The sequence below is a fragment of the Salvelinus alpinus genome, chromosome 14 (genome assembly GCF_045679555.1).
Source record: "Salvelinus alpinus chromosome 14, SLU_Salpinus.1, whole genome shotgun sequence".
NCBI lineage: Eukaryota > Metazoa > Chordata > Actinopteri > Salmoniformes > Salmonidae > Salvelinus > Salvelinus alpinus.
The window spans coordinates 55,011,107-55,034,240 of record NC_092099.1 but is presented as its reverse complement, the minus strand read 5'-3'; the positions used below and the strand labels follow the sequence as shown (position 1 = coordinate 55,034,240).

The window sequence follows — 23,134 nt, the reverse complement described above, 5'->3', positions numbered from 1 at the left end:
ATACACTAAGTTGACTGTGCCTTTAAACAGCTTGGAAAATGCCAGAAAATGATGTCATGGCTTTAGAATCTTCTGATAGGCTAACTGACATCATTTGAGTCAGTTGGAGGTGTACCTGTGGATGTATTTCAAGGCCTACCTTCAAACCCAGTGCCTCTTTGCTTGACATCATGGGAAAATCAAAATAAATCAGCCAATACATCAGAAAAAAATTGGAGACCTCCACAAGTGTGGTTCATTCTTGGGAGCATTTCCAAACGCCTGAAGGTACCACGTTCATCTGTACAAACAATAGTACGCAAGCATAAACACCATGGGACCATGCAGCCGTCATACCGCTCAGGAAGAAGACGCGTTCTCTCCCCTAGAGATGAACGTACTTTGGTGTGAAAAGTGCAAATCAATCCCAGAACAACAGCAAAGGACTTTGTGAAGATGCTGGAGGAAACAGGTACAAAAGCATCTATATCCACAGTAAAACAAGTGCTATATCGACATAACCTGAAAGGCCGCTCAGCAAGGAAGAAGCCACTGCTCCAAAACCGCCATAAAAAAGCCACACTACGGTTTGCAACTGCACATGGGGACAAATATCGTACTTTTTGTCCCCATTTTTTTTAAATAGAACTGTTTGGCCATAATGACCATCGTTATGTTTGGAGGAAAAAGGGGGAGGCTTGCAAGCCGAAGAACACTATCCCAACCGTGTAGCATGGGGGTGGCAGCATCATGTTGTGTGGGTGCTTTGCTGCAGAAGGGACTGGTGCACTTCACAAAATAGATGGCATTATGAGGTAGGAAAATTATGTGGATATATTGAAGCAACATCTCAAGACATCAGTCAGGAAGTTAAAGCTTGGTCGCAAATGGGTATTCCAAATGGACAATGACCCCAAGCATACTTCCAAAGTTGTGGCAAAATGGCTTAAGGATGACAAAGTCAAGGTATTGGAGTGCCATCACAAAGCCCTGACCTCAAACCTATAGAAAATGTGTGGGCAGAACTGAAAAAGTGTGTGCGACAAGGAGGCCTACAAACCTGACTCAGTTACACCAGCTCTGTCAGGAGGAATGGGCCAAAATTCACCCAACTTATTGTGAAAAGCTTGTGGAAGGCTACCTGAAACATTTGACCCAAGTTAAAGGCAATTTAAAGGCAATGCTACCAAATAATAGTGTATGTACACTTCTGACCCACTGGGAATGTGTTGAAAGATATAAAAGCTGAAATAAATCACTCTACTATTATTCTGACATTTCACATTCTTAAAATAAAGTGGTGATCCTAACTTACCTAAGACAGGGAATTTTACCTAGGATTAAATGTCAGGAATTGTGAAACTGAATTTAAATGTATTTGGATAACGTGTATGTAAACTTCTGACTTCAACTGTATGTTATCACATTAACTTCACACATGAGATCATATGGAACTCAAGGCATTTTATTTATTATTCTTAGATGCATCCTGGCCACTGACATGACGAGGCATAACGAGGTCCAGTTGAAAGCCTGGGGATCTTCCCAACTGTATTAAAGTGATGGTTATGTCCCCCGTCTCCTTCCAGCTGATAATGATCATGAAGAAAGTGAGTGACTTCAACGAGACACGGCCCATGGACGTGGCCGAGCCCTGGTTGGACTGCCTCCTGCAGGAGGAGTTCTACAACCAGGTAACTAACCACAACAACCCAGATATTGGTTATGTTCCAATATACACATTACTATGCATATAACGCATGGCTAAAACACTGCTTCCTTCTGAATGGTATAATAGAGTGGATCATACTAATTAAGTCTGTGGTGTTGATTTTCTCACCACATCCTGTTCTCTACTGCTCTCCCTCAGAGTGACATGGAGAAGTTGGAGGGTCTTCCTGTGACTCCATACAGGGACAAGGTGACCAAAGCCATCCTCTCAGACAAGCTTCATTGGCTCTGTCCAATTACCTTTTCATGGAGCTGGCCAACCTGACTGGAGGTAAAATCTCCGTCTCCGCTGTAGCGGCACGTCATAAACCCGGTGCGTAAAGGCCCTAGACTACTACACAGAGATGGAGAAAGCACCAGAGAGAGAGAAACTGATCTGAGCACCAAGCGACAAGGCAGCCGCAGCCAAGAACAAGGATACTACACTTCAGAACCCTCAGAACACAGCATAGTGTACTTAGATAGTCCATCAGAGACTGGGAACACCTAGAAACCAGCCACATTGTGACGGCCTGCTGATAGGCTAGTCTACAGTATGATCAGGAGTAACCAACCAAACAATAGAAAGGATATTACTGTGACATTACTGACTGTGTCACAAATAGGGCTTTGTGTTGTGTGAATTGAAGCACTTTACTAATATGGCTCCTTTGGTCTTTGTAGAAAAGAGGTATTCACAGTCTTGTTACAGGACTTTTGTCTGCTGTTTTTTGCTACATGTTATTTACTGCATATATTCAGTATTTCAAAATATTTGTATATTAAGAATGGTTAAATACACTATGACATTCAAGACATCCTGAAGAATCAGCGTGCAGTTTTTTATTTAGTGCTATGCTTAAACAAAGCACCAGAGGTGCAGTTGTCTTTGAAAAATCGGGATAAAAGGTACATGGATTTGTCTTCACTGAATGTAGACGTGGATGTTTTCCATGCTGATAATGAAGGGTGGTAAAAGATGGTTCGGAAATTGTATTTCACCTTTATTTAACCAGGTAGGCCAGTTGAGAAATATGATCTATATAAAACAATTTTGCTTGTATTTTACTTTTAGATTGAGGTGTTTTACTGATTATCAAAGAGACAAATAAACAACAATCAAACGTTTTCATGTTTTAATATTATTCCACAAGGTAGATTTTCATTATCTTGATCATAATTTGGTGACGCAACAAAAAAATCGATATGGGAGAATGATGACATCACCTCAATGCGACACATTTACGAAGGACCCATGTGCACGCATTGGTATTTTTTTTGTTTAGCTACCAACTGTTTTGATTCATTGTGCAAAAGAAAACTAGTAACCATATCCTTTACAAAATACAATCATTTGTAGAAAGATGTCTGTCCCAGAAATGTTCAGTTACATTCAGGGTTTTCTGAGTGCGGATCAAGAAATAAGAGAGGTAATGTTTCTGTCAACCGAGCTAGCTCAGAACTGCAAAGCTAGCATTTGACTCAGTTGTAGTCAGTGAGGTTTGCATTGAATAACATGTCCACTTAAAATGCGCTGTATGGTAAACTGCGTGCAAGAAATGTTTTGCAGACATTTGCTATACAGCTAGCTAGCAGCTAACTACAGTAATTTCAATTGTTAGGAGGACACATGCATGCATTTTGTTTTTGCAAATTCATACCGTTGTCTAGCCAGCTAACGGCTCATGTTATCTTCCAGGACATTCGAAAAGTGGTCCAGGTTCTGGAACAGACAGCGAGGGAGATCCTGACACTGCTTCAAAGTGTCCATCAACCATCTGGATTCAAAGAGAGTGAGTGCCCAATCACATGGGGTACATTCATTATTGCACCGTAGCGAAACATTTTTCAACCAAAACGTGAGTTTCTTATTAGAGTTTAGGCTAATAGTCAGATGTAATTACAGCTCCAACAATGCAGGACAAAGTGAAATAAAAACAATACAAATAAATAATATATAAATAATGTTAACAACTGTGGCAATGATACATCTAGGTGGGGGGGCATGTAGCTGACTAGTGGTGGCTATAGAGTACCACAATATGAGTCATAATACCCATAAAACCTAGCGGTCAAACAGGGAAATGGTTCCAATCGCGTTTTCCACCATATATTTTTTCCCATAGGGGATTTTAGAAACACTTAAAATAAGGGCTGGGTTTTGTGTAGGCTTACCCTTGCGTGACGTTTTGACAACCGTGTAAATCTCTCAAAGAAAAGGTGACTTATCAATATATTTGCCTGTATTTGCCCCACAAAAAAATTATATGCTAATTACCTGCTTATGTGGCTATCATAAACAACTACAAATGCCATGATGATCTGGACGAGACTGCCGAATCGAGGCAAAGGTAAGAATCTCTGGATTAACTAGCTAATGTTAGCACTGAACAGATTGGCTACATATCTTTAAATGTACAATTCTGTGAACTGTCTTGTGCAGTATTTATTTTGTACTTTTTACCCCATTTTTCTCCCCAATTGGTATTTACAGTCTTGTCCCATCGCTGCAAATCCCGTATGGACTCGAAGAGGGGAAGGTCGAGAGGCATGCGTCCTCGGAAACGCAACCCTGCCAAGCCGCAGTGCTTTTTGACACACTGCTCGCTTAACCCGGAAGCCAGCCGCACCAATGTGTCGGAGGAAACACTGTGCAACTGAAGTCAGTGTGCATGCGCCCCGGCCCGCCAGAAGGAGTCGCTAGAGCGAGATGGGACAAGGACCTCCCAGTGGGCCAAACCCTCCCCTAACCCGGACGACGCTGGGCCAATTGTGAGCCACCTTATGGGTCTCCCGGTCGCGGCCGGCTGCTACACAGTCTGGGATTGAAGCCGGGTCTGTAGTGACGCCGCTAGCACTGCGATGCAGTGCCTTAGACCGCTGCGCCACTCGGCTCACAAGTTTTAAATTGACACAATAGCTGTTAGCAAAGGCGTACGCTAGGGATGATGTGCTGGAGCTTGCAGGGATTTGTAGTTTTGCATGATGTCTTGTCCAGGTGGGTGAGGGAAGTGCAGTGGCGATTGCGTTGTCTGTGGATCTGTCAGGGCGGTAGGCGATTGGAGAAGTTTGAGTGTGTCGGGGAGGGAGGAGGTGTTGTGGTCTTTGACTAGCCTGTCAAAGCACTTCATGACGACAGAAGTGGCAAGTTCATGTAGTCCCTCCCTCCCTGTTTTGGTCTGTTTTCTTCTGTTTAACTTCTAGTCCAGGGTTCTATTCACTATCACTTGTGATGGCTTATCTTACTGATTGACTCACTGCTTTGCAGGTTCTCTGTCACCTTGTCATAACTGTTTCTGTTTTTCCCTGTCACCCTAGTTCCCAGTAAGTGTGCAATTGCACAGGAACTGTTTAGCACAGTCTGGATGTACTTTAGAGAGATCAAAACCAGATTCCCTGTGGAGCAGTACTACATGTAGCTACATAAACATCTCTTTCTTGTCCCCCTGTCTGTCACACTAGTTCCCAGTAAGTGCCAAAAGGCCAGGGAACTGTTTTGTACAGTCAGGACGCACCTTGGAGAACTCAAAACCAAATTCCCAGTGGACCAGTACTACAGGTAGGCCCTACACATGGGTGAATCTAAAGTTGGCTACTTATTCGCAACAACTTATTCTCAATTCCCTGTCCACAGAATGACAGTCATAAGGGAAATTATAAATTACAAGTCTCTTTATTTCCACGTTAAGTTATGGAGTGATATTGTCTGTCTTCTCTCCTTGTTATTGAAAGGACAAACTAACATGTCATTTTCCATCCTCCACTCTGCTTCTAGGTTCCATGAGCACTGGAGGTTTGTTCTGCAGCGCCTGGCCTTCCTGGCAGCGTTCGTGGTCTACCTGGAGAGTGAGTCTCTGGTGACACGCGAAGAAGTGGCACAAATACTAGGAAGTAGGTGTCAGTTCATTTGGGTGCCTTTGTTTTAGCTTGTCCGGTACCCCAGTGGATGGAGTTTGAACATTTTAGACCATTCCAATTAGAGGTCGACCGATTAATCGGAATGGCCGATTTCAAGTTTTCATAACAATCGGAAATCGGTATTTTTGGACACCGATTTGGCCGATTTTATTTTTATATTTATTTATTTTTTACACCTTTATTTAACTAGGCAAGTCAGTTAACCTCTCTAGGGTACGTGGAACGGTAGCGTCCCACCTCGTCAACAGCCAGTGAAACTGCAGGGCGCCAAATTCAAAACAACAGAAATCCCATAATTAAAATTCCTCAAACATACATGTATTTTACACCATTTTAAAGATACACTTGTTGTAAATCCAGCCACAGTGTCCGATTTCAAAAAGGCTTTACGACGAATGCAAACCAAACGATTATGTTAGGTGAGTGCCTATTCACAGAATATCACAGCCATTTTTCCAGCCAAAGAGAGGATTCACAAAAAGCAGAAATATAGATAAAATGTGTCACTAACCTTTGATGATCTTCATCAGATGACACTCATAGGACTTCATGTTACACAATACATGTATGTTTGGTTCGGTAAAGTTCATATTTATATCCAAAAATCTGAGTTTACATTGGCGCGTTACGTTCAGTAGTTCCAAAACATCCGGTGATTTTGCAGAGAGCCACATCAATTTACAGAAATACTCATTATAAATGTTGATGAAAATAGAAGTGTTATGCATGGAACTTTAGATGCACTTCTCCTTAATGCAACCGCTGTGTCAGATTTCAAAAAAGCAAACCATGCAATAATCTGAGGTAGGCGCTCAGAGCCCAATCAAGACAAAAATATATCCGCCATATTGTGCAGTCAACGGAAGTCAGAAATAACATTATAAACATTCACTTACTTTTGATGATCTTCATCAGAATGCATTCACAGGAATCCCAGTTCCACAATAAATGTTTGTTTTGTTCGATAATGTCCATCATTTATGTCCAAATTCCTCCTTGTTGTTCTAGCGTTCAGTACACTTTCCAAACTCACGACCCGCGTGCAAGTCCAGCGGAAAATACGGACGAAAAGTTAAAAAAGTTATATTACAGTCCGTAAAAACATTACAAACGAAGTATTGAATCAATTTTGAGGATGTTTTTAACATAATTCTTCAATAATGTTCCAACCGGAGAATTAATTTGTCTTCAGAAGTGCGATGGAACAGAGCTTGCTCTCACATGAACGCGCATGGTCAGCGCATGTTCAGCTCAATCCCCTCTCATTCGGCCCCACTTCACAGTAGAAGCACAGTAGAAGCATCATACAAGGCTCTAAAGACTGTTGACATCTAGTGGAAGCCTTAGTAAGTGCAACATGACCAATATCCCACTATCTTCAATAGGGGCTGAGTTAAAAATTGACCAACCTCAGATTTCCCACTTCCTGGTTGAATTTTTTCTCAGGTTTTTGCCTGCCATATGAGTTCTGTTATACTCACAGACATCATTCAAACCGTTTTAGAAACTTCAATGTTTTCTATCCAAATCTACTAATAATATGCATGTTCTAGCTTTTATGGCTGAGTAGCAGGCCGTTTACTCTGGGCACGCTTTTCATCCGGACGTGAAAATACTGCCCCCTACCCCAAAGAAGTTAAGAACATGACGGCCTAGGAACGGTGGGTTAACTGCCTTGTTCAGGGGCAGAACGGCAGATTTTTACCTTGTCAGCTCGGGGATTCAATCTTGCAACCTTACGGTTAACTAGTCCAATGCTCTAACCACCTGCTTTACATTGCACTCCACGAGGAGCCTGCCTGTTACGCGAATGCAGTAAGAAGCCAAGGTAAGTTGCTAGCTAGCATTAAACTTCTCTTATAAAAAACAATCAATCAATCAATCATAATCACTAGTTAACTACACATGGTTGATGATATTACTAGTTTATCTAGCGTGTCCTGCGTTGCATATAATCGATGCGGTGCGCATTCGCAAAACAGGACTGTCGTTGCTCCAACGTGTAACTAACCATAAACATCAATGCCTTTTTTTAAATCAATACATAAGTATATATTTTTTAAACCTGCATATTTAGTTAATATTGCCTGCTAACATGAATTTCTTTTAACTAGGAAAATTGTGTCACTTCTCTTGCAACAGAGTCAGGGTATATGCAGCAGTTTTGGCCGCCTGGCTCGTTGCGAACTGTGTGAAGACTATTTCTTCTTAACAAAGACAGCCAACTTCACCAAACGGGGTATGATTTAACAAAAGCGCATTTGCGAAAAAAGCACAATCGTTGCACGACTGTACCTAACCACAAACATCAATGCCGTTCTTAAAATCAATACACAGAAGTATATATTTTTAAACCTGCATATTTAGCTAAAATAAATCCAGGTTAGCAGGCAATATTAACCAGGTGAAATTGTGTCACTTCTCTTGCGTTCATTGCACGCAGAGTCAGGGTATATGCAACAGTTTGTGCCGCCTGGCTCGTTGCGAACTAATTTGCCAGAATTTTCCGTAATTATGACATAACATTGAAGGTTGTGCAATGTAACAGACTTATGGATGCCACCCGTGAGATAAAATACGGAACGGTTCCGATTTTCACTGAAAGAATACATGTTTTGTTTTCGGGATGATAGTTTCCGGATTCGACGATATTAATGACCTAAGGCTCGTATTTCTGTGTGTTATTATATTATAATTAAGTCTATGATTTGATAGAGCAGTCTGACTGAGCGGTGGTAGGCAGCAGCAGGCTCGTAAGCATTCATTCAAACAGCACTTTCGAGCGTTTTGCTCGAAAGTGACTTCAAGCCTATCAACTCTCGAGATTAGGCTGGTGTAACCGATGTGAAATGGCTAGCTAGTTAGCGGGGTGCGCGCTAATAGCATTTCAAACGTCACTCGCTCTGAGACTTGGAGTAGTTGTTCCCCTTGCTCTGCATGGGTAACGCTGCTTCGAGGGTGGCTGTTGTCGATGTGTTCCTGGTTCGAGCCCAGGTAGGAGCGAGGAGAGGGACGGAAGCTATACTGTTACACTGGCAATATTAAAGTGCCTATAAGAACATCCAATAGTCAAAGGTATATGAAATACAAATCGTATAGAGAGAAATAGTCCTATAATTCCTATAATAACTACAACCTAAAACTTCTTACCTGGGAATATTGAAGACTCATGTTAAAAGGAACCACCAGCTTTCATATGTTCTCATGTTCTGAGCAAGGAACTTAAATGTTAGCTTTCTTACATGGCACATATTGCACTTTTACTTTCTTCTCCAACACTTTGTTTTTGCATTATTTAAACCAAATTGAACATGTTTCATTATTTATTTGAGGCTAAATTGATTTTATTTATGTATTATATTAAGTTAAAATAAGTGTTCATTCAGTATTGTTGTAATTGTCATTATTACAAATAAAAAATAAATATCGTCCGATTAATCGCTATCGGCTTTTTTTGGTCCTCCAATAATCGATATCGGCGTTGAAAAATCATAATCGGTCGACCTCTAATTCCAATGTTAAATCTCCGCCCACCCAGTGCACTAGGCAAGCTAAAACGAATGTACCCATTACCTTGAGTTGAACTTTTCTCAAGGTATTGAGTGCATTTGCAGACTGTTCCTCTGTCAATCGGCAGTCAGCTAGTGCTGTGGTGGTCATACATTTTCCCTATTTATTGTAGTTGAGGTGGTGAGAGAGAAGGGATTCCATCTGGATGTTGAGGACTACCTGGCAGGTGTGCTGACCATGGCCAGTGAACTGGTGAGAATGAATTGAGTGGCATTGTACCATTTTAATATATCAGTACATTGGTTTATACAAAATGTACAAATGTTTTTTTTCGATAATATATGATGGTTAATTCAAATTATTATTTAGATGTATAAACTCACTTGTTCTCTCTAGTCTCGCCTGGCAGTCAACAGCGTCACAGCAGGGGACTATAGCCGGCCCCTCCGCATCTCCAACTTCATCAACGACCTGGACTCAGGCTTCCGCCTGCTCAACCTCAAGAATGACCCCCTGCGTAAGCGCTACGATGGCCTCAAGTACGATGTGAAGAAGATAGAGGAGGTGGTCTACGACCTGTCTATCCGCGGCTTGGCCAAGGAGCAGGAGGCTGGGGGAGACAAGTAGAGCTGAGGATGTGGGGCCAGGGCGCTACCCTAGGCTGGGACCTGACCTCTCCATGACCGGGACAGGGGAGACTTGACCTGCTGGAAAGCAGGAATAGGAGGTCTGTGGCCCCCACAACCTAGGACAGACTGATGTGCGTTTGGAGAAGTGCATGTGAGGAAATGAGTCTGTCAGTGGGATTGGAAAGCCTTTTATATAAAGGCACAGTTGTTTGAAGGGGAGGGGTTGTTACAGTTTGATACTGGTGATTGGAAATGTTAATTTAATGTCCAACATACTGTATGCCTGTTAAGTTCGTTGTTTTTGCTTTTCATATATTTTGTACAGGTCACCATCTATGTATTGGATTATTCATGTTCATTTCATTTTAGGGGGTGCTGACAGGGTGTACATTTCCACCCAAGAGAAAATAAATTGTTATGACTACGATGTTGAAAAAGTGCTTAATTTTTGAGCTGAGCAAATAAAACATTTGGTTGTTGAGCTGTTTTTCTACCAAAAACCATCTGATATAACACAAGGACTTGCTTTTGGCTAGTTTAGTCTTTGAATGTTCTGTTCACGGTTGATATCGCAATGTTAAAACATCCAGCAAAGAAACAGCAAGGGGGAAGTGCAGATCTAAGGCCACTTGATTATATGTGTCTGGCTTTCTTATTCGCCATTTCCGCCATGTTCTTGCTTGCAATTCATATCTCCTCATTTAGTAACTGTTGTGACTCCAGCCTCATTTCCTGTTCCTTACTCTGATTTCCTGAAACATTGCATCTCTTTCTCAAGTCTTCCCTTTTATTTCTCATTTTCTGTTCGGTCTTCTCTCAGTCTTTCTCAATACAGAGGGAAGCAAGGAGACTAGGAGGAGAGGACGAGGAATCTAAAGAGCCAGGGTTAATGTAAATTATATTTCCTTGTCCTCTGTCCTTGCCTCCTCCTCAAAACGCATTGGAGAAGTATCTGAGGAGAAGAACCCCAGGTCTTCTGCTCCAATGTGCTTTGAGAAGGCTAGGAGAGGGGACATGAGGAATCTAGGAATTACAATTGATATCCATCCCAATTCAGGTCAGAATGGTATTGACAATGTCTAATGGCTTCTAATCACTCGGCTATGTACACTGCAGACATGGCAGTGCCATGTAGAGACAGGAAAATACTGTACTTCATTCATGGCAAAGCTTTCAGTCTTAAAATATTGATTTTGATACATTGTTATGGCCAACTTCTATGCCTCTAATGCATATGTACTGTAGTTGAATTGTAGTAAATATAATTTACTGTATTGTTGCACTTTTTCCTATGTGCTTTTTTTGTTTTCGTAAAAAGTGTATTTGTGATTGCTTACAAACAATTCCATCTGATTTAAAGGAATATTGTATTTTATTTCTGAATTTGAAAATGTTCCAAGTAAATATTTCTAGCTAATGGTGTTTTGTTGAATTTGTCCTAGTTGGTGTCAAAGAAGCACCTTTCACTGATTGCTCTCGTAAAGCGAGACTTCTGTCCAAACACCTAAGTCCAATAATTGCCTTGTTCCTTTTATGAATTAACCACGCCTTATTAGCATACAAGAACACCTCTTTCACTATTTCAGAATATGACTTACCTGATGACTCAAAGCACAATGTATAGCAATAAGTGGAAATGGGTAAAGTACAAAGAAAAATGTATTTAACATGTCATTTTTTAATATAATTCACAAAATCTTACATAAAGGAAATATGACATTAGGTCTAAAATGCAGAGGAAAAACATTTGACAGTCGAGCAGGTCTAGGATATTTTCAAAATGTTTACACAGCATTGGTCTTCCCATATACGGTAGTAATCATTTAGTGGAACAAGATGGAAGCTGAAAGAATTCAAACAATAGAAATAGAATGAGATTCTAATTCTATGATTGTAACAGTGTTAGCGCCATTGGAAGGTGATGAACAGTAAGAGACAGGCAGTAGTCTACTCCGTACATCATTCTCTGTCCAAAAACAGTGATTCACTACCTCCTTGACCTATGCTACTCCTGGACTAAACATAATCAGACTAAACAGTATATGGAGGTTAGATTTGTTTGATAAGAAGTATTGCCTTGACCTGCTGTATGTAGTCAGCTGTGGTCCTATATGTTTCCCTAACATAAAGAGTTCTGTGAATAAACAACACAACCGACAGAATAAAGCTTTTGAAATCATGATTGGCAGATAGCGTTGTTGAAGAGTGACAGTTGCACCATAATATGGATCTATTTTGTAGTCTTAATTATAAAGTGCCTTCAGAAACATCAGACACAAAAACAGATTTTAGGAGAAGGGAAGTCACACTTGAGATAAGGGCACAGGTAAACTATGACATAATGTAGTAACACTAGCAGTCGATGGAGGGATTAGAACTGCCTGTAAATTCTGGCATCCAAAAAGATTTCACTAAATTTCAGATTGGTGAATGCAGTGTTCACACTGGTATAACCAGGCTATGTAAGCAGGCTTTTTAAGTGTCTTTCTGCTGCTACCTAGGGGCAGAGGGCAGTCTGACTTGATGACCATTTCCAGATACTCAAAGTTTTATCAACATTACTGTGACTGGCAACAGAAGAAATGCTTTTTGTTCATTTAGAGTGAAATAAAAACCCAAGGAACAAAAGCTCACAATTTCCCCATCTGATTGTCATGGAACAGCACACCGTGAAGACATTTGACTGGCGCTACTATGTCAGCTTTAGCTACTAAACTCATGGTCCGGTTGACCCGTGTTTGAGGCCTTTCCACCTCCACTTTGGCCATGCTGTACTACCACATTCAGGTACAGGTAAAGGCTTTGAGAGTTTGAATAAACAGTTGACAATACTGGTAGGGGCCAAACCAGGCCTAGGCTTGAAGTTCAAGTGCACATTCTTCTAGGGCCTAACCTCTGTAGCTCATTTGTGTCAATAACATCACTTCCAGTCATAGGTGGAATAATAAGCTCTCGATTTCCCATAATTACGAAGTCTGACCAGATGTGGAGAAACTAAAATAAATAGCTAAAATTGCACAATTTATTGCTTCTTTGTGACTTGAGCCCACCCAGCACAGTGATATAAGTCAGTGGAGGCTGGTGGGGGGCACTATAGGAGGACAGGCTCATTGTAATGGCTAGAATACATGGAATGGTATCGAACACATCAAACATATGGAAACCACGTTTGACTCCGTTCCATTCATTCCATTTAAGCGCTTACAATGAGCCTGTTCTCCTATAGCTCCTCCCACCAGCCTCCTCTGATACAAGTATGTCCACAACCCTGGGTTCAAACTGTCTGACAGACACTGTCTGCACAGCATTCATAGTAGGAAGTCACTGACGGACTGGATGCCATTTCTCGGATCTCTGCTGGCAGTGGACATTGCTACTGACACAGAGGGCAAAAGAAAGGGGGAAGAGGCCAGTGATTTTGACTTACCTTAGTCAGGTAAAATAAAAGTTCCTGTCTTTTTTTACTAAGCTGTAGTCCAAGTCCCCATTGTATAATTTAACAGTAGTTTTTTACTCATTTGTGCATTTTCATTAGCATTACAGAGTCATGTTTTTTCAATCATCAACTTCAACCATGCTTTTCAACACAGACACCAGTCAGTCAGTATACTGAAAACATCTCTTTCTTCAAGAGCAAACAGTTTTGACAACCAAGGCCAGCAGTGTTCCCAACCAAGTCTCCTTTTTTGGTCATCCAAGTGGTTGATCATTTTTAGACAGAAGCTAAAAACTATACCTTCATACGTTTCGTTACAGTATGGTGCAATTGCAGTTTTTCTTAGAAAAAAGTGCTATCCTCATCATAACATGGAACCTCACAAACCCCACCCTAAATCTTCAGAAACAAATCGCTCCACCATCCAGAAGCATGGTCAGTTCTTTTTGCAGTAGTAGTACATCTATTTACACTGGTATCCAGCCAGGGAAACGGTGTCCCTCAGTCTCAGGACCTGCCCTGGTTTGTGTTCATCATAATATTGGGGAGCGCGTTACGCCTCTTCCTCCACGGTCCCAGGTCACGGGTATACCTCTTGATTTGCCGGAACCACTGCTGGGTGCGGGGTTTATCCGAGGCCCTAAAAACAAAGGCCTCCTTACGTATGTCCAGCACCTCAAAGGTGTCCTCGCAGTCAGGGTCGGCCGACACCACACAGTTGGCCAGGCGGATGGGCTCTCTGAGCACGGTGAACTTCCCACTGCTCTTGTCTTTGATGAGCACCAGCACACCGTCCCACACGCCGTGCTCCTGCTCCTCCACCTTGGCCTCGCTGTCCGTCTGAGACAGACCCTCTCCAGGCTGCTGCGTACGCACCATCAACAGACTCTGGATGTTCTGGAACTTGAGGCCTTTACTGCCCTTCTTTACCCACTGTCCGTCTGCAGGTTGGGAGAGCTGCAGGGGCCCCTCCATGACGAAGCGTGTGTTCTCCCTGGCCCAGCCCACAGTCTTCATGGACATCTCCCGCATCTCGATGTTAATGACCTCGCGGTTCTTGCGGCTGTCGCGGCGAAAGGAACGCAGAGTCCAGGTCAGGGTTCCTTCCTGCTTGGTCTTCATGTTGATGTGCTCCAGGTGAGACTCCACACGGCTCTTGGCTTCTCGGAGACGGCCATGGTCGGGGTGGCACTCCATGGTGACCTTGCTGATGCGGCTCAGGAGGAGGGGGTACTTGGTGACCCTCTGAAGGGGAGCCATGAGGAAGGAGCGCAGGTTCATACGCCGCAGGGCTGTGTTGTCATTCTGGGACACGTCCAGGAAGATCCTGAGAGAGAGAGTGAAAGAGAGAAGGAGAGAGACAGAGTGATATTAACATACTGTTTAATTGTGATCGTAGGCCAGAGAGTCTCAGATTTCATTGTAAAGTTGAGAGCAGTGGGAATCACAAGACAATACAGGGTGAGTCATTATAGGTGAGATGTGAAGTAGTTGCCTGGGTCTAAAAATAGTAATGACTTCATCACCGTTCTCAGAATAGGTCCAGTTATGAATTAATGACAACCTTCTGTCTCTTCCATTAAGAATAACACAGCGTAGTGGGAACTTAGGGTTCCAAGTTACTGTTCTTCTGCTCTTAGAGCACAGAAGAGAATTCTGCTCAGTGGAAATTTCCAAAACAACACGTTCTTTTTCACTTGATCTTGATCTTGAATAAGGAACATTTTTAAACCAAAGTTCCCTTATTTGTAACTATAATACAGAAAACAATAGTTGATAAAATCCTGCAAGTACCCGTACAGTATAAACTACCAAAATATAGGCGCATCAAATCTGGGACTGAGAGACTGAAAAACAGCTTCCACACTATATATACAAAAGTATGTGGACACCCCTTCAAATTAGTGGATTTAGCTACTTCAGCCACACCCGTTGCTGACAGGTGTATTAAATCGAGCACACAGCCATGCAATCTCCATAGACAAACATTGCCAGTAGAATGGCCTTACTGAAGAGCTTAGTGATTTTTAACGTGGCACCGTCATAGGATGCCACCTTTCCAACAAGTCAGTCGCAGTCGGCATTCCAATTCTTCCCAAAGGTATTTGATGGTGTTGAGGTCAGAGCTCTGTGTATAGACCAGTCAAGTTATTCCACACAGATCTCAACAAACCATTTCTGTATGGACCTCGCTTTCTGCACGGGGGGCATTGTCATGTTGAAACAGGAAAGGACCTTCCCCAAACTGTTGCCACAAATTTGGAAGCACAGAATCGTCTAGAATGTCATTGTATGCTGTATCGTTAAGATTTCGCTTCACTGGAACTAAGGGGCCTAGTCCGAACTATGAAAAGCAGCCCCAGACCATTATTTCTCCTCCACTAAACTTTATAGTTGGCACTATACATTTGGGCAAGTAGCGTTCTCCTGGCATTGAAGGCGTGTCCACATATTTTTGTATATATAATGTATATATTTATATTACGGACTCTGACATTGCTCGTTCACATATTTCTTAATTTCTTTCTTTTTCTTTTTGGGGGAATTGTGTGTATCGTTTTTTATTGTTCAGCATTACTGCAATGTTGGAGCTAGAAACATAAGCATTTTGCTGCACCTGCGATAACATCTGTAAAATATGTGTACGGGACAAATAAAATGTGAGTTGATCTTTGAAGTGTTACTTTACAGTCTTTACCTCAGCAGTTCTTTCTCCTTCTCCAGGGTGTTGAGCATGTTGACAGAGGTGGACTGCTGCAGGCAGTATGTCTGGAAGGCTGGCAGCATGTTGACAAACTCCAGGAACATCTCTCCAATGCACACTGTTAGCAGGTCCTCATCTCCCTGCAAGGGAACAAGCAGAGACATAGATTTAGAACATCTCTATAGGGCAATAGTATGACCACAGTGTCATCTCAGAACACAGAACCAAAACTTGTGTGCACTAGCTAGCTAGCTAACACGAGAGATTAACCACAGTGCAACCACAAGCCACTGTGTCACTTTTTCAACATGACTTATACCAAACTAAAAATCAATGATGCTTTTTGACGAATCACCAGGCCACTGATAACATGAGTGACTGGTGTTCTTTCTGAAGTAGGCTTATCACCTAGTCAATGACCACTGATAAAGAATAACGTGAGTGATTGGTTGTGGTTCTATCTGGCTCACCTGGTCGAAGGCCTGGTCAATGCTGTCCTGCAGGTGTTCAGTGAAGCGTTCGTTGACGTCTATGAGCTCCTGAACGTTGCTGAACACCACGGTCAGCTGTTCTGAGGTCAGCAGCCCGGCGCTCTGCATGGGACAGTAGAACTCCTCCTTGATGATCCTTAAGTCCTCCCCATAACTTGACTCTGTGTTCAGGAACTCCAAGATGGCTTCCTTCCTCTCTGTCCTCAGCTTGGAGCAGCGCTCACACATACTGGTCCCCTCCCCCTCTGTTCGGGCCACCCCGTGCCCGTCTCTCTGGCCACAGTCTGGGCAGGGTCTCTGGGCCTCCCAGGCCCTGAGAGAGGCAGAGGGTCTCTTCCAGCCGTGGGCCAGGCAGGGTCCAATCCCGCTGTCCACCCGTTCCACCTCGGCCCCTCCACTGTGGTGTACTCTCCGGGGTTCGTCGTCATCATCGCGGTCGTCACACAGGCCCACCACACCACTGTCGGCACTTAGGCTGCTCACGGTGCTCCAGCGGTGCTGTCCACCACGCGCCACACCCAGACTCCCTAGACGCTCTTCACCGCGGGGTTCAGAACGGACCCGCACCGAGGCAGGAGCTGTGGGACAAACACACACAAGAAGGGAGGTTAGAGACTAGTCACACAAGTGAACTGTTGTAGGCTTTTAGTTATACAGTTTTTTGGGACATAAGCAGTGGCGACCCGTCATTCAGGGCAGGTGGAGCCACCTGTTATAAGACCCACATTTTTAGCTAAAAAAAATAAATAATTATTATACATTATATTTTTTTTGCGGGGGCGGGGCTTACCTGTTTTGCATGTTATTTTGGCATTAATACGTGTCACATATCTGTTTACAAACAATGTAAAAATGTTTCTCTTTTCTCTTTTTTGGTTTATTGAGTAAGGCAGCTCCAAAATGCAGGTGTTTCAGCCTAGCTCAGTGCTTTCTGTGGTGGAGGGGCAGCCGGGGGAAAATACGGAGCGTAGGTGTTGGTAATGTTCTCTAGTTGCGCTATGATTAGCTCAGTGTTCTTGTCACTCGTGGGGACAGTATGTCACCGCCAAGTCTAAGTCTTTTGTCACCGCCAAGTCTTTTATTGGACTGATCATGTCAACATCATACTTTCAAAGTCTTAGCGACCGGGAGACCCATGGGGCGGCGCACAATTGGCCCAGTGTCGTCCAGGTTAGGGAAGGGTTTGGCCGGCCGGGATGTCCTTGTCCCATCGTGCACTAGCGACTCCTGTGGCGGGCTGGGCGCAGTGCACGTTGACGTGGTTGCCAGGTGTACGGTGATTCCTCCGACACATTGGTGCGGCTGGCTTCCGGGTTAAGTGGGCATTGTGTCAAGAAGCAGTGCGGCTTGGTTGGGTCGTGTTTCGGAGGACGCGCGGCTCTCGACCTTCGCCTGTCCCAAGTCCGTACGGGAGTTGCCGCGATGAGACAAGACTGTAACTACCAATTGGATACCACAAAATTGGGGAGAAAAAGCGATACATTTTTTTTATTTTTTATGATATCGCAAATTCAATAATAAGTGGTTTGGAAAGAATCAGTGACAGTGGCTAACTGCAAACATCACTGGCCCGCTATTCAGTGGAGTGGCTGTGTAGTCCCAAATCTGGGATTAAGTGTCTCTTTTCCAAGTTCCGTGCACAAAACAACTGTTAACTCAGAACTGCAAAAACTTGACTTCAGTGAGTTCAAAACAACTGGGAATTCCAGAAAAAACGAGCTCCGACTGGGAAATACGTTTTGACTGGTCATCCAACTCGGAATTGTAAGTCGGGAACTCGGGCCTCTTTCTAGAGCTACGACCTGAAGATCAATGACATCATAATGATTCAACCTTGTTTTTTTCTGAGTTTCCAGTTGCCTTGAAAGCACCATACATCTAGAGAATGCCAGACTTTAATGACAAAATTTGCCCACGAAGGACCGCCGTGCCACCTTCAAGTGAGCACAGCACAACAAGGTGGGTCCAAAAATGTATTGTATGCTTCTGCATAAATTATGTAATATGCCAGGGAGATATGTATACTGTAGCTAAGAAAGTAATACTAAGTGTATGTTGTGTAGTAAGCTGTTAGCAGCCCATGTGCCTCGCCCTAATAATTTGGTCTATTTACCCATCTTAATTTCGCCTACTGTTCTGACTTGGTGGTGCACATGTAGCCTATAACCTGTTTTAGAGGAACGTAATCATAAAATTTTGTAAGAGCTTTCATTGTCTGTTTATATGACCCTTTTATTTATCAGACGGTTCTAACTTGGTATACAGGGAGAACACTGTAAGAACGGCCCATGTTCTGAATTCTGTCGCTGTACATTTCAAACGTGCTAAACAAATATTTATATTGACTACGTCCATCCTAGCACGCTCATTAATGTCGTAATCGAAATTACGAATTGCCTATTATCTGCTTGTTGTCCCCTTATGCCATAGTTTGTACATCTCAATTGTCATTACATTTACATTACATTTAAGTCATTTAGCAGACGCTCTTATCCAGAGCGACTTACAAATTGGTGCATTCACCTTATGATATCCAGTGGAACAACCACTTTACAATAGTGCATCTAACTCTTTTAAGGGGGGGGGGGGGGTTAGAAGGATTACTTTATCCTATCCTAGGTATTCCTTAAAGAGGTGGGGTTTCAGGTGTCTCCGGAAGGTGGTGATTGACTCCGCTGACCTGGCGTCGTGAGGGAGTTTGTTCCACCATTGGGGTGCCAGAGCAGCGAACAGTTTTGACTGGGCTGAGCGGGAACTGTACTTCCTCAGAGGTAGGGAGGCGAGCAGGCCAGAGGTGGATGAACGCAGTGCCCTTGTTTGGGTGTAGGGCCTGATCAGAGCCTGAAGGTACGGAGGTGCCGTTCCCCTCACAGCTCCGTAGGCAAGCACCATGGTCTTGTAGCGGATGCGAGCTTCAACTGGAAGCCAGTGGAGAGAGCGGAGGAGCGGGGTGACGTGAGAGAACTTGGGAAAGTTGAACACCAGACGGGCTGCGGCATTAGAAACCACATTTGTATAAGCAAGTCAGCCATATCAGCTATGGTTTTTTAAAAGGCAGTAAATGAGGCTGAATGAACTGTTTCGCTGCCAGACAAGGCTCCGCTGAAATCCAGGTGTAGCAGTGGTAAGATGTTGGGACTGCTGTTGGGACAGCTTTATGTAGGCCCTAACAGTTTGTGGGCACCGTTTGTCACCGTTATAGTGCAATTAATGTATTGTTTAGTGTTGTGTTGTGTAGTGGCTTTGCTGGCATGCATCCCACTTTATATATATATTTTGCCCCCACCAAGATTTACATGCTAAAATCACCACTCGACATAAGCAACAAATGATTTTGTTCTAAGTGAACAAGAGACCTCCCGGCCTCATTTCAATGCTTGAACATTCATTACTTTGTTGTAATGCTTGTTGTAATGCTAAATGATAGAGATGGATTACATAGTCAGATATGTAAAGGACAATCCCCCCTCCCTTCTGTTCACCTCTAGGTTAAACCCTTGTTCTGGCATGTCAATAGTGCATAAAGGTCAACATTAACATAGAACCGTATAGTCCCAAACTCTCTATCTGCATTTTTGTCAAACATTTAGTTACTGACATAGCCTTGTTCTGTTAAATGTCCTCTACCTAAATTGTACTCTAAAAAACCCAATTAATGTTGATACAGTTGAAGTCAGAAGTTTACATACACTTAGGTTGGAATCATTAAAACTCGTCAACCACTCCACTCGTCAACCACTCCACAAATTTCTTGTTAACAAACTATAGTTTTGGCAATAAGGTTAGGACATCTACTTTGTGCATGACACAAGTCATTTTTCCAACAATTGTTTACAGAAAGATTATTTCACTTATAATTCACTGTATCACAATTCCAGTGGGTCATAAGTTTACATACACTAAGTTGACTGTGCCTTTAAACAGCTTGGGAAATTCCAAAAAATGATGTCATGGCTTTAGAAGCTTCTGATAGGCTAATTGACATCATAATTGACATCAGAACAGGGCTCCGGGCAGCCGAGCGGAAATGGAGGAAAACTCGCCTCCCTGCGGACCTGGCATCCTTTCACTCCCTCCTCTCTACATTTTCCTCTTCTGTCTCTGCTGCTAAAGCCACTTTCTACCACTCTAAATTCCAAGCATCTGCCTCTAACCCTAGGAAGCTCTTTGCCACCTTCTCCTCCCTCCTGAATCCTCCTCCCCCTCCCCCCCCCCTCCTCCCTCTCTGCAGATGACTTCGTCAACCATTTTGAAAAGAAGGTCGACGACATCCGATCCTCGTTTGCTAAGTCAAACGACACCGCTGGTTCTGCTCACACCGCCCTACCCTGTGCTCTGACCGCTTTCTCCCCTCTCTCTCCAGATGAAATCTCGCGTCTTGTGACGGCCGGCCGCCCAACAACCTGCCCGCTTGACCCTATCCCCTCCTCTCTTCTCCAGACCATTTCCGGAGACCTTCTCCCTTACCTCACCTCGCTCATCAACTCATCCCTGACCGCTGGCTACGTCCCTTCCGTCTTCAAGAGAGCGAGAGTTGCACCCCTTCTGAAAAAACCTACACTCGATCCCTCCGATGTCAACAACTACAGACCAGTATCCCTTCTTTCTTTTCTCTCCAAAACTCTTGAACGTGCCGTCCTTGGCCAGCTCTCCCGCTATCTCTCTCAGAATGACCTTCTTGATCCAAATCAGTCAGGTTTCAAGACTAGTCATTCAACTGAGACTGCTCTTCTCTGTATCACGGAGGCGCTCCGCACTGCTAAAGCTAACTCTCTCTCCTCTGCTCTCATCCTTCTAGACCTATCGGCTGCCTTCGATACTGTGAACCATCAGATCCTCCTCTCCACCCTCTCCGAGTTGGGCATCTCCGGCGCGGCCCACGCTTGGATTGCGTCCTACCTGACAGGTCGCTCCTACCAGGTGGCGTGGCGAGAATCTGTCTCCTCACCACGTGCTCTCACCACTGGTGTCCCCCAGGGCTCTGTTCTAGGCCCTCTCCTATTCTCGCTATACACCAAGTCACTTGGCTCTGTCATAACCTCACATGGTCTCTCCTATCATTGCTATGCAGACGACACACAACTAATCTTCTCCTTTCCCCCTTCTGATGACCAGGTGGCGAATCGCATCTCTGCATGTCTGGCAGACATATCAGTGTGGATGACGGATCACCACCTCAAGCTGAACCTCGGCAAGACGGAGCTGCTCTTCCTCCCGGGGAAGGACTGCCCGTTCCATGATCTCGCCATCACGGTTGACAACTCCATTGTGTCCTCCTCCCAGAGCGCTAAGAACCTTGGCGTGATCCTGGACAACACCCTGTCGTTCTCAACTAACATCAAGGCGGTGGCCCGTTCCTGTAGGTTCATGCTCTACAACATCCGCAGAGTACGACCCTGCCTCACACAGGAAGCGGCGCAGGTCCTAATCCAGGCACTTGTCATCTCCCGTCTGGATTACTGCAACTCGCTGTTGGCTGGGCTCCCTGCCTGTGCCATTAAACCCCTACAACTCATCCAGAACGCCGCAGCCCGTCTGGTGTTCAACCTTCCCAAGTTCTCTCACGTCACCCCGCTCCTCCGCTCTCTCCACTGGCTTCCAGTTGAAGCTCGCATCCGCTACAAGACCATGGTGCTTGCCTACGGAGCTGTGAGGGGAACGGCACCTCAGTACCTCCAGGCTCTGATCAGGCCCTACACCCAAACAAGGGCACTGCGTTCATCCACCTCTGGCCTGCTCGCCTCCCTACCACTGAGGAAGTACAGTTCCCGCTCAGCCCAGTCAAAACTGTTCGCTGCTCTGGCCCCCCAATGGTGGAACAAACTCCCTCACGACGCCAGGACAGCGGAGTCAATCACCACCTTCCGGAGACACCTGAAACCCCACCTCTTTAAGGAATACCTAGGATAGGATAAAGTAATCCTTCTCACCCCCCCCCCCCCCCCTTAAAAGATTTAGATGCACTATTGTAAAGTGGCTGTTCCACTGGATGTCATAAGGTGAATGCACCAATTTGTAAGTCGCTCTGGATAAGAGCGTCTGCTAAATGACTTAAATGTAAATGTAATTTGAGTCAATTGGAGGTGTACCTGTGGATATATTTCAAGGCCTACCTTCAAACTCAGTGACTCTTTGCTTGACATCATGGGAAAATCAAAAGAAATCAGCCAAGACCTCAGAAAAATAATTGTAGACAAGTCTGGTTCATCCTTGGGAGAAATTTCCAGATGCCTGAAGGTACCACGTTCATCTGTACAAACAATAGTACGCAAGTATAAACACCATGGGACCGCGCAGCCGTCATACCGCTCAGGAAGGAGACGCGTTCTGTCTCCTAGAGATGAACGTACTTTGGTGCGAAAAGTGCAAATCAATCCCAGAACAACAGCAAAGGACTTTGTGAAGATGCTGGAGGAAACAGGTACAAAAGTATCTATATCCACAGTAAAACAAGTCCTATATCAACATAACCTGGAAGGCCGCACATTAAGGAAGAAGCCACTGCTCCAAAACCGCCATAAAAAAAGCCAGACTACGGTTTGCAACTGCACATGGGGACAAAGATCGTACGTTTTGGAGAAATGTCCTCTGGTCTGAAGAAACAAAAATAGAACTGTTTGGCCATAATGACCATCGTTATGTTGGGAGGACAAATGGGAGGCTTGCAAGCCGAAGAACACCATCCCAACCGTGAAGCACGAGGGTGGCAGCATCATGTTGTGGGGGTGCTTTGCTGCAGGAGGGACTGGTGCACTTC

General features: G+C 44.0%; 2 protein-coding genes across 3 annotated transcripts in view; one reads left to right on the top strand and one right to left on the bottom strand.

The window, feature by feature from the left end:
• Positions 1-1,573: 1,573 nt before the first annotated feature.
• LOC139539106 (translin-like) lies at positions 1,574-11,163 on the top strand. Of its 2 annotated transcripts, XM_071341865.1 has the most exons (7): positions 1,574-1,673; positions 1,850-2,705; positions 3,389-3,482; positions 5,152-5,248; positions 5,465-5,580; positions 9,290-9,369; positions 9,514-11,163. In XM_071341865.1, the coding sequence occupies exons 2-7, from the start codon at positions 2,634-2,636 to the stop codon at positions 9,742-9,744; spliced, it is 690 nt and encodes a 229-aa protein (XP_071197966.1). In that variant the 5' UTR covers positions 1,574-1,673; positions 1,850-2,633; the 3' UTR covers positions 9,745-11,163. The 2 variants fall into 2 exon arrangements, with proteins under 2 accessions (XP_071197966.1, XP_071197968.1); XM_071341867.1 differs by lacking the exons at positions 1,574-1,673; positions 1,850-2,705 and adding an exon at positions 2,915-3,119.
• Positions 11,164-11,387: 224 nt separating this feature from the next.
• arhgef49 (Rho guanine nucleotide exchange factor 49) overlaps positions 11,388-23,134 on the bottom strand; it is a 66,844-nt gene continuing 55,097 nt past the window's right edge. The window contains exons 7-9 of the mRNA XM_071341868.1: positions 16,357-16,955; positions 15,881-16,026; positions 11,388-14,509 (exon numbers count right to left, since the gene is read on the bottom strand). Of these exons, the coding sequence (XP_071197969.1) occupies positions 13,690-14,509; positions 15,881-16,026; positions 16,357-16,955 (1,565 nt within the window). The 3' untranslated portion in view covers positions 11,388-13,689. The remainder of the gene's footprint in view (positions 14,510-15,880; positions 16,027-16,356; positions 16,956-23,134) is intronic.